Source organism: Octopus sinensis, linkage group LG5 (assembly GCF_006345805.1).
Source record: "Octopus sinensis linkage group LG5, ASM634580v1, whole genome shotgun sequence".
Lineage (NCBI taxonomy): Eukaryota > Metazoa > Mollusca > Cephalopoda > Octopoda > Octopodidae > Octopus > Octopus sinensis.
The window spans coordinates 49,525,704-49,539,590 of record NC_043001.1 but is presented as its reverse complement, the minus strand read 5'-3'; the positions used below and the strand labels follow the sequence as shown (position 1 = coordinate 49,539,590).

At 36.6% G+C, this 13,887-nt stretch overlaps 1 protein-coding gene across 1 annotated transcript in view; it reads left to right on the top strand.

The window, feature by feature from the left end:
* The first annotated feature begins 776 nt into the window (after window positions 1–776).
* The window catches only part of LOC115212140 (S-crystallin 3-like), a 15,182-nt gene continuing 2,071 nt past the window's right edge, over window positions 777–13,887 (top strand). Inside the window, exons 1-3 of the mRNA XM_036503127.1 lie at window positions 777–1,220; window positions 4,933–5,028; window positions 11,335–11,543. Of these exons, the coding sequence (XP_036359020.1) occupies window positions 1,088–1,220; window positions 4,933–5,028; window positions 11,335–11,543 (438 nt within the window). The 5' untranslated portion in view covers window positions 777–1,087. The remainder of the gene's footprint in view (window positions 1,221–4,932; window positions 5,029–11,334; window positions 11,544–13,887) is intronic.

Below are 13,887 nucleotides of genomic sequence, written 5' to 3'. Positions count from 1 at the left end.
TATGATTCCTATAATTTAAAGGCCCAACCTTATCACACTTATGTCAGTCTGAGAGTACATGAGACTTATGCTATAAGTACACGTGTGTGTATATGTGTGTATGTATGTATGTATGTATGTATGTGTGTGTTGGAACATACAACTACTTTTCATGTCAATTCAACGATCAGGCTGTCCATTTAATCGTACACTAAACGTTTATACGTCAAAAAGTGAGATGAGAGTGCCTATTAAAATTGTTGTTGCTGTTGTAGTAATCGTTGTTCCTATTGTCAGTGTGCGCAACGAATGGTCAGCTTTACAGTTTCGTTGTTTACAAAGTATGTTTGTGTGGTTTGGGTATGAATGTGAGTGCGTGTTTGTGTCACTGTATCGGCGTGAGTGTGTGAAGGCGTAAGAAGAACTTGTGTTAATTAACTAGGTTCGCCGTAATTAAATCTAGTAATTTACTCAGACTGTTACGAAGTGAATTAAAATATAATGGATTATAAAATAAAAATTGCGTAGAAACGGCAATGATGTGTTACCTCCACCCCACTATTATTAGGTTCTTCACCCTCTAATTTTCTTATTCCCAGACATATGCTTGCATACACACACACATATACACAGAGGGAGAGGAGAAACTCATATATATATATATATATATATATATATATATATATATATTATATATATATACATATACATATATACATATAAACATATGGATACATACATACATAAATATTAATTTACTTGCCAGTAAAGCAAGACAGTCTTGGAATATAAGTAGACACGTTGGATTCTCTCTGAAATAACAACGCCAAACTTGTTCTGGGTCAAAGAGAAATGGACCCCAAACAAACAACTATAACAAAGGCAACAACCACAACAAAGACAACAACCACAACAACAGTAACGACAATACCATCAACAACAATAAAATTACCAACAACAGAAGTACCAGCGAAGAAGACAATAGCCACCGCATTAGCTGAAGTAACACGGACAACGACGGCATATTACCACGTCCAGCACCAACAAAAATAACCATTGTAAAGAGAACAACAAGAAAACAAAAGAAGGCAACATTAATAAGACGATAATGCCGACTTATAATTTGTTCTATTTTAATGGTCGTGGTCGTGCAGAAATTTGTCGAATTCTGTTTGCAGCCGCCGGTGTCCATTATACCGACCGAAGGATTAAAATCTCAGAATGGAACCGTTTCAAAAACAGTCAGTGTTATTTACCTATCTTTACGCTTTCGCCTTCAACCATCCCTCTTTTTTCTCACTTTCTTTCTTTCGTTCTTTCTTTCTTTCTTTCTTTCTTTCTTTCTTTCTTTCTTTCTTTCTTTCTTTCTTTCATTCTTTCTTTTTTTTCTTTCTTTCTTTCTTTCTTTCTTTCATTCTTTCTTTTTTTTCTTTCTTTCTTTCTTTCTTGTGCACTGCAATCAATGCTGTTGTTAGTGTCGAAATAATATTTAGCATTACATTATCCACTGTAGTAGTAGTAGTAGTAGTAGTTGTTGTTGTTGTTGTAATGGTCGCAGCAGCACAAGCAGCAGTATGGCCGACTGATTAAGCAGTTTGCTTTGTAATCATAAGGTCTTGGTTTTAATTCTGGTGCGCTCTATCCTGAGCAAGTCGTATACATATATACATACGTACATACATACATACACACACATACATACATACATACATACATACATACACACACATACATACATACATACATACATACATACATACATACATACATACATACATACATACATACATACATACATACATATATACATACATACATACACACACACATACATACATACATACATACATACATACATACATACATACATACGTACATACATACATACATATATGCATACATATATACATACATGCATACATACATACATACATACGTTCATATATACATACATACATACATACATACATACATTCACTCATTCATACATACATACATACATTCATACATACATACATTATGTATACATACATACATTATATATACATACATACATATATTATATATATATATATATATATATATATATATATATATATATATATATATATATATATATATATATATATATATATATAAAGCAAGGTTGCTAGTTAGAAAATCTTTATAAGAGACGAAAGTAGTAACTATACTAAGAAGTAATGTTTATCGTTACATCAGTATGGCTATTCGACGTTACTACCGTTTTTAACCCTAAGAAAAGACTCCTGCAACTGGTTATCGATGCAATCTGCACCCGGTATATATCGCAAGTAGGGGAGTAAACCTCTACCCTCTTCTAGCAGACGATGGGATCACCAGACCGAACGGTTACAGATCATTTTTACAGTTCACAATATATAGAAAATCAAGCGACAATCAGTCACAGATCTTGCAACAAACAAAGTAGCAGGGTGGCTATATATGTATATATATATATATATATATATATTAGTGAGAGAGAGAGAGAGAGAGAGAGCAAAGTGTACGTACGCCGCTATACGTTTTATATATAAAAAATACAAAACAAGCACGGAAAAAAAACGGAGAATGTTACACAAATACAAATAAAAGGACATTACAACAGGTGTCTTATTTTCGTATACATTCGCTGCTTTCTTCCAAGGAATCTAATGCTCTTAGCTTAGTTTTTTCCTTGAGACTGGCCATATTGGAGCCATCTCGAGTATAACAAGCCGAAATTGCAAAGATAATCTGGAACTCGACTGAAGAAAGAAAACTCCGAATGACTCGTCCTTGTTTTCTTTGTGTCGTCTATCTAGATGTTTTGTTGTCCCTTTTTTGTATCACCTGACTGTCAGGATGTTTTGAGTTCTAGTCCCATTTTGTATTTTTTATATAATATATATGTGTGTGTGTGTATCTGAACGATATATTTTTACTTCGTGTAATTGTGAAGGGAACCTACTTTTCATCAATAACTGTGATTGTCACAGGCCGATGACGGGTCAATACCCAGAAACTCGAGTCCGTGTGTATCATAAGTTGGAGACGGGAAGGATGGCTTCCTTTTGCAAATACTGATAGGGCACAGAAAGTGTGTCTATAGCCAGCTGGAGGAGGTGTCCTCCTGGGGCTACAAACTACAGTAGCATCCAACCCTAGGGGTTAGCCATATTTAAATGGCAGATATACGTCACTATATATATATATATATATATATATATATGCACACGCGTGTATGTATGCATGTCTGTATATGTATTTATACACATACACACCACGCACGCGCATATATATTTATGTGTGTGTGTGTGTGTGTGTGTGTGTGTGTGTGTGTGTATGTCTATGCAGGTATGTATGTATGCATATATAGCAAATACAAGGAATTATTAAATCTGTGATTGCGAGATGGATCCTGAGTCAGCAATCCTGGCCAACAAAGAAGTGGACGATTTTCCTAAAGGAAACCATTCATAGAAACTGAAATTCTAAGAATAATAAATTAGTTGTGGAATGTAATATAATATGAGGTGGTATCAAAAAGTTCATGGACTAGTTCTGTAGCATGTCAACAAATGACAGCACGCGTGCGGTTTCGTGCTTTCTGTAGCGTGCCAACAGATGGCAGCACACAGTTTCGTGCCCAGTGTGACCTTTATGAGTGATATCGCTGTGTTTACCTCAATAGTTGTGGAATTTGTGTTTTTTGTGATTACGTGTATGCTGTAGTCTGTGATGGGCAGGAAGCTGGAACAAAGAGCCAACGTGAAATTTTGCGTTAAATTTGGGAATTCTGATACAGAGACATTGAGCATGCTTCGGCAAGCTTGCGGTGACGAGATAATGAGTGTTTCGAGTGACACGGGCGCTTCAAAAGCGGAAGAACGTTTCTGGAAAACAACGAGCGATCTGGAAGACCTGCCACGAACGTCATCTCTGGTAATGTGGTGCAAATTCATCAGCTTAAGAATGAGGATAGTCGGTGGACTATTCACGACATTGCTGATGTTGCTGGTCTGTCGTATGTGTCTGTACAGGTAATCCTAACGTTTGAATTGAACATACGGCATGTCTCTGTCAAGTTTGTCCCCAGCCTGCTGACCACTGAACAGAAAGAATAACGATCAGTGTGCCGCTGATGATCCATTCATCATGTCGAGGATCATCACCGGTGACGAGAGTTGGGTCTACGGATACGACTCTGAGACGAAGCAACGGTCGTCACAATGGAAGGGCCCTTCATCTGAACGACCGAAAAATAAGAATGCGCTACAGGGTGACAGCCCAATCAACAGCACGCTCATGTTTTTTTCTTTTTTTAACATCTGCGGTATTGTGCATCGAGGGTTCGTCCCCCAGGGTCAGGCTGTCTATCGAGAGTTCTACTGCAACGTTTTGAAACGTCTGAGGGAGGATATTCGGCGAAAACAACCGGATTCGTGTAGCGCGAAGAACTGGGTTCTTCAAGATGACAATGCACCCTGTCACCGAGGTCTCCTCGCTCGTGAGTTTCTCGCCAAAAACAACATGGTATCGCTTTTGCCTCAGCTCTATTCGCCAGAATGTTCAGCCTCAGACTTTCATCTCTTTTCCAAGATGATAAGGCAGCTCACAAGTCACTGTTTTAACACCGTTATCGAGATCCAGAACGAATCACAGTAAATTCTCGATTCGCTTGCGGGAACGCTGGGACCGGTGTATTGCTGCGCAAGGTGACTATCTCGAAGAAGATGATGTTAAAACTTAGTTAAATAAGTTATTTTTTTTTTATTAAACTTCGGTAATTAATTTTTCTTTTTAGCAAACATAACTAGTCAGGCAGCTTTTTGGAATTTTGAGCAGTAAATTTATACTTCAGTTTCGTACATTCAATGAGCTAATAAATCCCTTTAAAATACTTGAAATTGAAATTCCAATTCCGTTTTTTATGAATATTTCATTATTTTTCAGAGATGAATTTCTCAATACTTCCCGTTCTACAGATTGATGGCGAGACACAAATTCCTCAAAGTATGGCCATTGCTAGGTACCTTGCTAGGGAATTTGGTAAGTTCTTTACTGAACCTGAAAAGAGTAAGATGCATTCATATGCATGCAAGCATACATTTATACATACATACATACATACATACATACACACATACACACATACATACATACATACATACATACATACACACACATATATACATACATACATACATACATACATACATACATACATACATACGTACATACATAAATGCACACAAACACTTAGATCAAGTGAGCATGTATATATTTCCACATACATATATTCGAGAAGTCTAGCATGTAGTGTGTGTATATACAAAAGGTGGCGAGCTGGCAGAATCGTTAACACACCAGGCAAAACGCTTAGCGGCATTTCGTCCGTCTTTACGTTGTGAGTTCAGCCTTTCATCGATGTTATTGACTTATTCCCACCCCCGAACTTACTGGCCTTGTGCCAACATTTGAAACTAATACCGTAAATCTTCGAGTATAGTCCGCCATGAGATTAATACGCAGGGGATTTTTAGAGGGCTGTACCACTGCAAAACCTAAACCTTGTGTATAATACGTCCCCCTTCCCTAACTTGAGTCGTGCGTAATTAAGCCAGCAGTACCAAGTCGAACAAATACTTCCGCGCATGCGTAATACAATAATGGTGATGTTCTTAACTGTTATATGGGAATATAAATATGTTTGCAAATTGTTTTTGTTACATGTTATTCTGTGTTCTGAATACTTTTATTTTAATAAATCTTGCTTACTGCAAGTTATGGATGATTCTTTTATGACTTCATTGCTTTCAGGCTTAGCTTAAGGTATTTTTGCGCCCGACATCACAAAATGCGTCTGAATAAAAACTGCCGGACAGCAAATAGAGACTCGGACATTGCTTAGAAAATAGTTTTCATTTTTGACCTCGTATATAGTACACACTAGGGATTTTTACCTTTAAATCTTTGGAAAAAAATGCGGATTATACTCGAGGATTTACGGTATGTGTGCGTATACACAAATATAGACATTTAGATATCTGTTTATGTGCTCTATACCCGTGCTCCGCAACCGGTATGCCACGGCACATTGGTGTACCACGAGACGATGCTAGTTATGCCGCAGGGTAACCTGAATATAATTTTTCCCTATACTTTTAGTTATATTTTTAGTTCAGGTGTGCCGCCGTATTTTGAAAAAAATATATGTGTGCCGCAAGTGAGAAAAGGTTGCGGAGCGCTGCTCTATACAGAAATCAAAAGATACAGGTCCACTTATGTAATAAAATCCATGCAGGCACCTATGTATGCGTATGCGCCTACATATCTATATCTATGGTTTCATATATGTGTACATGTGTATTTGCATGCAAGTGTACATACATACATCGTAATACATACATGCATACTGCAAACGATCACATATGGGTCAATAAAATTCTGCAAGAACTTCTTCGGATTTAAAGGATGATTTACGAAAGAAAATGCTTTGTTTCACAACTTTGCCGTTGGCCGATCAAAATTAACTTTAAATTAAAAAGAGAAAAGAAGAAAGGAACGTTTTTACATATAAGGTTACCCATATACAATACAATACAATATAAGATTATGTTGCTTAAATTCCAACGAAAGAGTCTTATTTCTTGGCTGATAGTTGTTGACAAACAACGGCAGTAATTTTATTTTGCTGAATACACGTCATTGATTGGTTGAAATTGCCGAAATACTACAACTTTAACGTGAAATAACTTCGTAAAAACGCTAAGAGTAAAAGATGTTTTATATGACACATTCTACCAGTTTCCGAAGTTTGAAAGTGTTTAGTTACAAAAAATTATTTTTAAAAATCTGTCGGTCAAAAGGTAAAGATCCTTCGCGTGATTGCTGTATTGGTTGTACGTGTATGTTATACACACATTTTATATTGGATGTATGTACTTACAATGATGAAGTCGGGTTGAAATTAATAGTAATTAGGTAATTTATGTGTATGCGTGCAAGTGTGCGCTTGTGTATGCGTGTGTACGTATGTGTGTATGTGTGCGTGCGTATGCGTGTGTGTGTGTGTGTGCGAGTGCGAGTGTGTGAGTGTGTGTGTGTTTGTTTGTTTGTGAGTATGTTTGTGTGGTGTATTAAAGGGAGATCGTGTGTATATGGGCGTTTTGTGAATGTGTTCTTGAAGTGTGTAATGCGTTTGTTTGTATGAGTGTGTGAATATGAACATGTTTGTATTTATTCATGAGTGTGCATACACCACTGGGAGAAGTTATGTCTGTGGAGAGATATGTGTGTGTGTGTGTGAGAGAGAGAGAGAAAGAAAGAAAGAGAGAGAATGGGTGTGGTCGTGTTGAGTGTTTGTGAAAGGTTTTTCTCGATATGATAGCCATAGTCGAGTCGATGTATTGTGTGGATTAATAGGTTAATTTGCCTTTTTCTTTTATTGTGTACTGACAGCATTGAGAGTACTCTGTACTATAAGCAACAATGTTGGGTGGTTGCATCTGCAATGGGTTATGGTATATGTGCAGGTACACAATAGGGCTGAATTACAGCTTAGCCACTGTAGCGTAAACCAGGTGGTCCTGTTCGTCTCGAGTGACGCTTTTATGGAATGGGGTGAATGGGTGTGGTGGAACTTTTAGGTCTGCTGTATAAACATGTATAGGCTTAAGGACCAGGGAATAAGCCGCAAATACAATTGCTGGCCAAGGCGGCGCATACTATGCGCCGCATGGACCAGCACACCACAGCTTAACCGCATATACATTCACTAGAAACCCATTGTCGCAATATTGGCCAAAACAAAGTGCACATGTACGCACATATTCTAACATACAAATAGCCTTTTACCAACAAGCAGAGCCTACATATATATATATATATACATACATACATACATTCAGACATACAAAGAAACACATGCACACTCGCGCGCACACTCGCGCGCACACTCGCGCGCACACTCGCGCACACGCACACACTCGCGCGCACACACACACACACTCGCGCGTGCACACACACACACACACATACGTGAACTATAAACTTTTATCATAAGCACACTTATAAAACTGTTAATTGACCTGAACCTTAAACTCTACTTCATATATTATCTTACTGCTTTATCGTTTAACAAGTCCCAACACTCCTAAACCTGATATACATTACGCTATATACGCATTCAAATACATGCACGTATATATACACACATACATGTTAACGATATATTCCATATATATATTCTCAGATACGCATGCACATTATGCCTGCGCAGATTAGCAAATACTGAAGAGGTACACGGGCCATAATCGGACATACGCGTGTGCACCCTCCACACATACATACATACACACACACACATACATACATACATACATACATACATACATACATACATACATACATACATACATACATACATATATGCATACATACATCCATACATACATACATGCGTACGTACAGGAAATCACTAATAAGTATATTCATGAGTACTATGGATGGTCCGATTGAATGAAACCGCCGAGTTGTCTGATAAAAATAGGCCCATTGCTTACTAAAACATAATGTACATACAGTACACAAACTGTCTCAGCCAATTCCTCAAGAAGCATTGTGAATCCAACAACCTAGTTACCGATGAGCAGGCCTGTGGAAAGAAAGGAGTGTGGGGATGTATCGATAAGCAACACTGTACTCTCTGAGTTAAATAAAATAAAAAAATTATATGGTTTAATTCTGGGAAGGCATTCAACTCTATTCACCACTCATAGCTGCTGAAGTGTTTTCATTTAGCAAAAGAGGCTGCTACCTTAATTACAGCCATTTGGAGGCTCATAAAGATCTGAGCCACAATCCTCACACCTAGAACAGAGAGTAGAACGAGCGTCTCCTATACCATAAATATTTCAAAGGGAATATTCCAGGGAGATAGTCTATTTGTACTTCTGTTCATTTTGGCGTTAAACCCATTATTATTCCTGTTACAAAAAACAAACGGCTACATTCTATGGTCTGAAACTGAAAGAGATATTAATGTAACCCCTAATTTCTTTGTGGATGGCCTCAAGATTAAAAATGTTAGCAATGGCAAAAACAACTGGAATTAATAACATTTTCAGCTGAGATAGGAAATGAAATTTGGCCAGAAGAAATGTTCTTATTTGGTTGTTGAACCGGAAAAATCAGTATCCCAGACAAAACCTTTGCATCAATGGTCTCACTATCTTCCCTGTCCCACACAAAGAGTGGTACAAGTAACTAAGCATTGATGAAAATATATCATACCAAGATACTGTGAATAAAGACAGAGTAACCCAAGGAAATTATACCAGACCAAGACAATATCCCACGATGCATTTTCGGTACCAGTGCTGATTCCAACATTTGGGATACTTGACTGGTTTGTATAAGAAATCCACTCCATAGACATTAAAACCTGCAAGATTCTAACTTCAGCTGGAAATCTCTACAAAAATAGTGATATCGATAGGGTCTACCTAAAAAGAGATAAAGGAGGAGGGGCTTGAGATCAGTGCAAACAGCCTTTGAATGTCACATAGCCTCTCTCAGAAATACTTGCTAAACAACAGCAGCAAAATAAATACATTAACTTAGAGCTGAAAAGTGAAGAGAGCAGTATCCTACGTGTTGGAAGTGAGTTTCTTTGGAAGTAATCTCTTCTTGATCACCTCCCGTACAACCCTAAATCAGCTGGACCAGTATATCTCAAAGACCTGGAGGTGGAATGATCAGCATAGCAAAAGAAGATAATGCGTGGATATGTTTCTCGTAGACTTGAAGAAAATAGTAAGATTGTTGACATGAAGCGAGGCCTTTCTTGGACTCGTGACTGCTATATCACATCACACTCCAAAGGCTATGCATTTGCAATCCAAGAACAGACGATTGCTACTAAATACCAAATGAACAAAAGAGACGGTGAAGCCCTTGGAGTTCCAAGATGCAACCGTAAATGTAGATTATGTTATATTTTCATGTGAAAGACATCATACATGTGGTTAACAGCTGCCAAAAACTGTCATCAAAAACTTCCCTAAGCGACATGACGTTCTTCGGAAAAAGAGACTGTCCTGGAAAAATATAGAGAATCCTCCTGTTATAGGATATGTATACAAATATTAGTAGAAGAAATACTGGTGGAACATTCCCATCAAAACATCTGTCAAGTGTAAGCATAACAAACTGCTTAATATTGTTTGGGACATACAAGAAAAAGTATGTATTGTCAGAGAGGTCAACTGTCCTGCTGATGTCAATTTCTCTTTGAAAACCAGAGAAAGAAGATAATTATGGACAACTACTTCGAAACCTCCAGCTTCTATATCTGGATTACAAATTTACATTTAACCAATAATAATTAAAACAATTGGTTTTGTAAGTAAATGCCTAAATGATAGTCTGGATGAGCTTGAATTTTCAGAAAAAGAAATCAACCAATTGATTCACACATTACAAATCCAGTCTGTAAGCGGAAGAGTAAAACTATGCAAGACTTTTCTCAGGTTGAAAATGTGACATTGTTTTCGTTACCTACATTCCAAAGACGGTGCTTTGTTATCTTTGTTAGAAACTACCTCCTTCTTCAGAGGTAAAATATAAATGATTAAAAACAGAAGTGACAGATTCATATACCAACAACGAAACAGACCTTAAGCCAAAACACATATATTACCCCGAAACAAACTACACCATGCCAAAATTATACTTACCCAGGCATAAACTTAAGAACACGCGTGCGCACACACTCACACAAACTATAATATGTGACGCTGGTCTCTCCTGGCTACCCATTGTATATATATATGTACTCAATACGCATGCGTACTCCATATGCATAGGAATTATTTTGCTCCCGCTGATGTGAATCCGGCGATTATCGCTGGACCCAGTCCAACTATCTTCATTGGATCTGTTTAATGGAAAGAACTTTTCATAGGGCCTTTTCCTAACAAATAAATATACACTAATCCCTCACCATATCGTGGTTCACCTATCGCGGTCTTTTATTTAAGCTTACGTCGATTCTTCTGTGGTGTTGTTTTGCATTTATGATAAAATAAATGTATATAAATTATAAAAATGATTTTAAAATATACAATACAGTACTGTTTTTCTTCGCGAATTTTCGCCTATCGCGAGGGGTTTTGAACTGTAACACCTGCGATGGTCGAGGGATTATTGTAATCATTCTACTTTCTCTCTCTTTCTTCTCTTCCCCGCTGTGTGTGTATGTATGGGTGTATGTAGGTGTGTATTTATGCATTTTATGTACATTTACACTCACACATACACACACATGATTATATGTTAATTTCTGCCACTCAGGTTTCCACGGCAAGAACAACGTCGATATGGCTAGAATAGAAAGCATCTGTGACTGTCTCAATGATATCTTGGACGATTACCTGCAGTTGTATTATGAGAAAAATTTCAGCAAAAAGGTAACTGCTTTCTCGTTTCATTTTCTTCTGTTTAATATTTTAAAACCATTTATTCGTCCCTCAAAGAAACTCCAGTCAAACAAATTTCATCTGGTAGGTTTTATTTGACGGTTTGACATAAATAAATGTTGCTTGGTGTATGTATGTACGTACGTACATACACCAAGCAACATTTATTTATTTATATATGCACATACGTACATACATATGCACATACGTACATACATACATGCATACATACGAAGACATTACGCATGTGATTAACAGTTGTCCTAAAATGTCATCACGGTACTACCTCCCTATGCGGCACGATGTTGTTGCTAAAACAATTTACAATGCCATCCCAAAAAAAAAAAGACTGTCCGGAAATAAACTTAGAAAATCCCCCTGCTATGGAATACATTCATAAACACCAACTCAAGGAATACTGGTGGAATATTCCCATCAAAACTTCTGTTAAATGTAAACATAACATGCTGGATATTTTTGATTGGGACAGAGGGGCAAATGTATGTACCGTCATGGAGGACAGCTGCCCTGCAAATATAAATCTCTCTTTGAAAATCAAAGAAAAAGTGGATATCTATGGAAAACTGCTTCGAAACCTCCAGCTTCTGTATCCATACAATGAATTCATATTCATACCAACAATAATTGGGGCACTAGGTTTTATTAGTAAAAGCTTAAAGGAGAATCTGGATAAACTGGGATATTTTAGCAAGAGAAATCGACCGGCTGATTCGTACATTACAAGTAAAATCTGTGAGTGGAACAGTAAAAATATGCAAGACTTTTCTCAAGTTCCAAATGTGAATTTGTATGTGTTAGCTACATCCCAAAGAAGGAGCCTTGTATCTTTGTTGGAAACCAGCTGCCTCCTCATTAAAAGAAATAATTAGAAAATGGGAGACATACATACATACATACACACATACATACATACATACATACATACATACATACATACATACTACATACATACATACATACATACAGCTTAGTCAACAGGAGAAACATTCTTCGCAGTGCTTGAACCAAAGTAAAGTACCGAAAACCTTCCCTAAACCCGAGCTCTTCAAAAAGAAAGTTATGGTGACTGTTAGGTAGTATACTGCCGGACTCATTCACTATAACTTCTTAAATCTCGGAAAAACTGCAGAAACATATTGCGGTGAAATTGTCAAGATAAACGAAAAGCCGCTACTCCTCCGTCCCAAAATGTTCAACAGAAGAGCGCCAATCATTCTTCATGACAATGCTCGACAACACGTTTCACTAATGACGCTCCAGAAGTTGAGGGAACTTGGCAACGAATTCTTCTCCTGCCAGCTTATACCCCAGACCTTTCTCCTACCAACTACCACTTTTTCAAGCACCTTGATGGTTTCCTGCGAGAGAAGGAGTTCAGAAATCAAGCCGATGCTTAAAGTGCGTTCAAAGAATTCAGCAGTTCCGGAACTCCAGATTTTTATGTTACTGGAATAAAGAAACTTGTAACTCGTTGGCAAAAATGTGTTGATTGTAATGGTACTTACTTTGATGAATAAAATTTCCGCATTGTTGAAATAAAGTGTGATGAATTTCACGTTTCAAAACGTTTCTTACTTTTTACTCAACCTGATATATTATACATACATACATACACACACATATATAATATATGTATATGTATATATATGTATGTATATATATATATATATATATATATATATATATATATATATATATATATATATATATATCTATATATATATATATATATATTATTACCGGTGTTAATAAGCTTTGCGTAAACCATGGTCCGTTTGTTGTTCCTTATTTGTTCTCTTTATTATCATCTTATAATCATCTCATAATAATGACTTTTATGACGTATTACTACCTCAGTCAATCTAAATGTATATATTTGTCGTTACCTGGCATAATAGCCTTTTCTATTTGCAATATGCATTTTCGTGATTTTCATATTTTACCCTTACATTTCCACGTTTTTTTATATTTTCTTTTCGTAACATATTTCTACTATATATATATACATATATACTATATATATATATATATATATATATTATATATATATATATATATATATATATAATATATATATATATTATCTATATATATATATATATTATATATATATTAAGATATATCTATTTTGTATATATAGGCGCAGGCGTGGCTGTGTGGTAAGAAGCATGGCCACAGTCAGATGACTGGAAAAATAAAAGAAAAAAGAATGTATTATATATATTACAACCCAACGTCAGTGTGTGTGTGTGTGTGTGTGTGTGTGTGTGTGTGTGTGTGTGTGTGTGTGTGTATGACTGACATTCGGTCACTCCGCTCGATTTAAAATACAACCCAACATCTGTGCGTGTGTGTGTACGTATGTGTGTATGTGTGTGTGTGTGTGTGACTGTATTATGTATATATC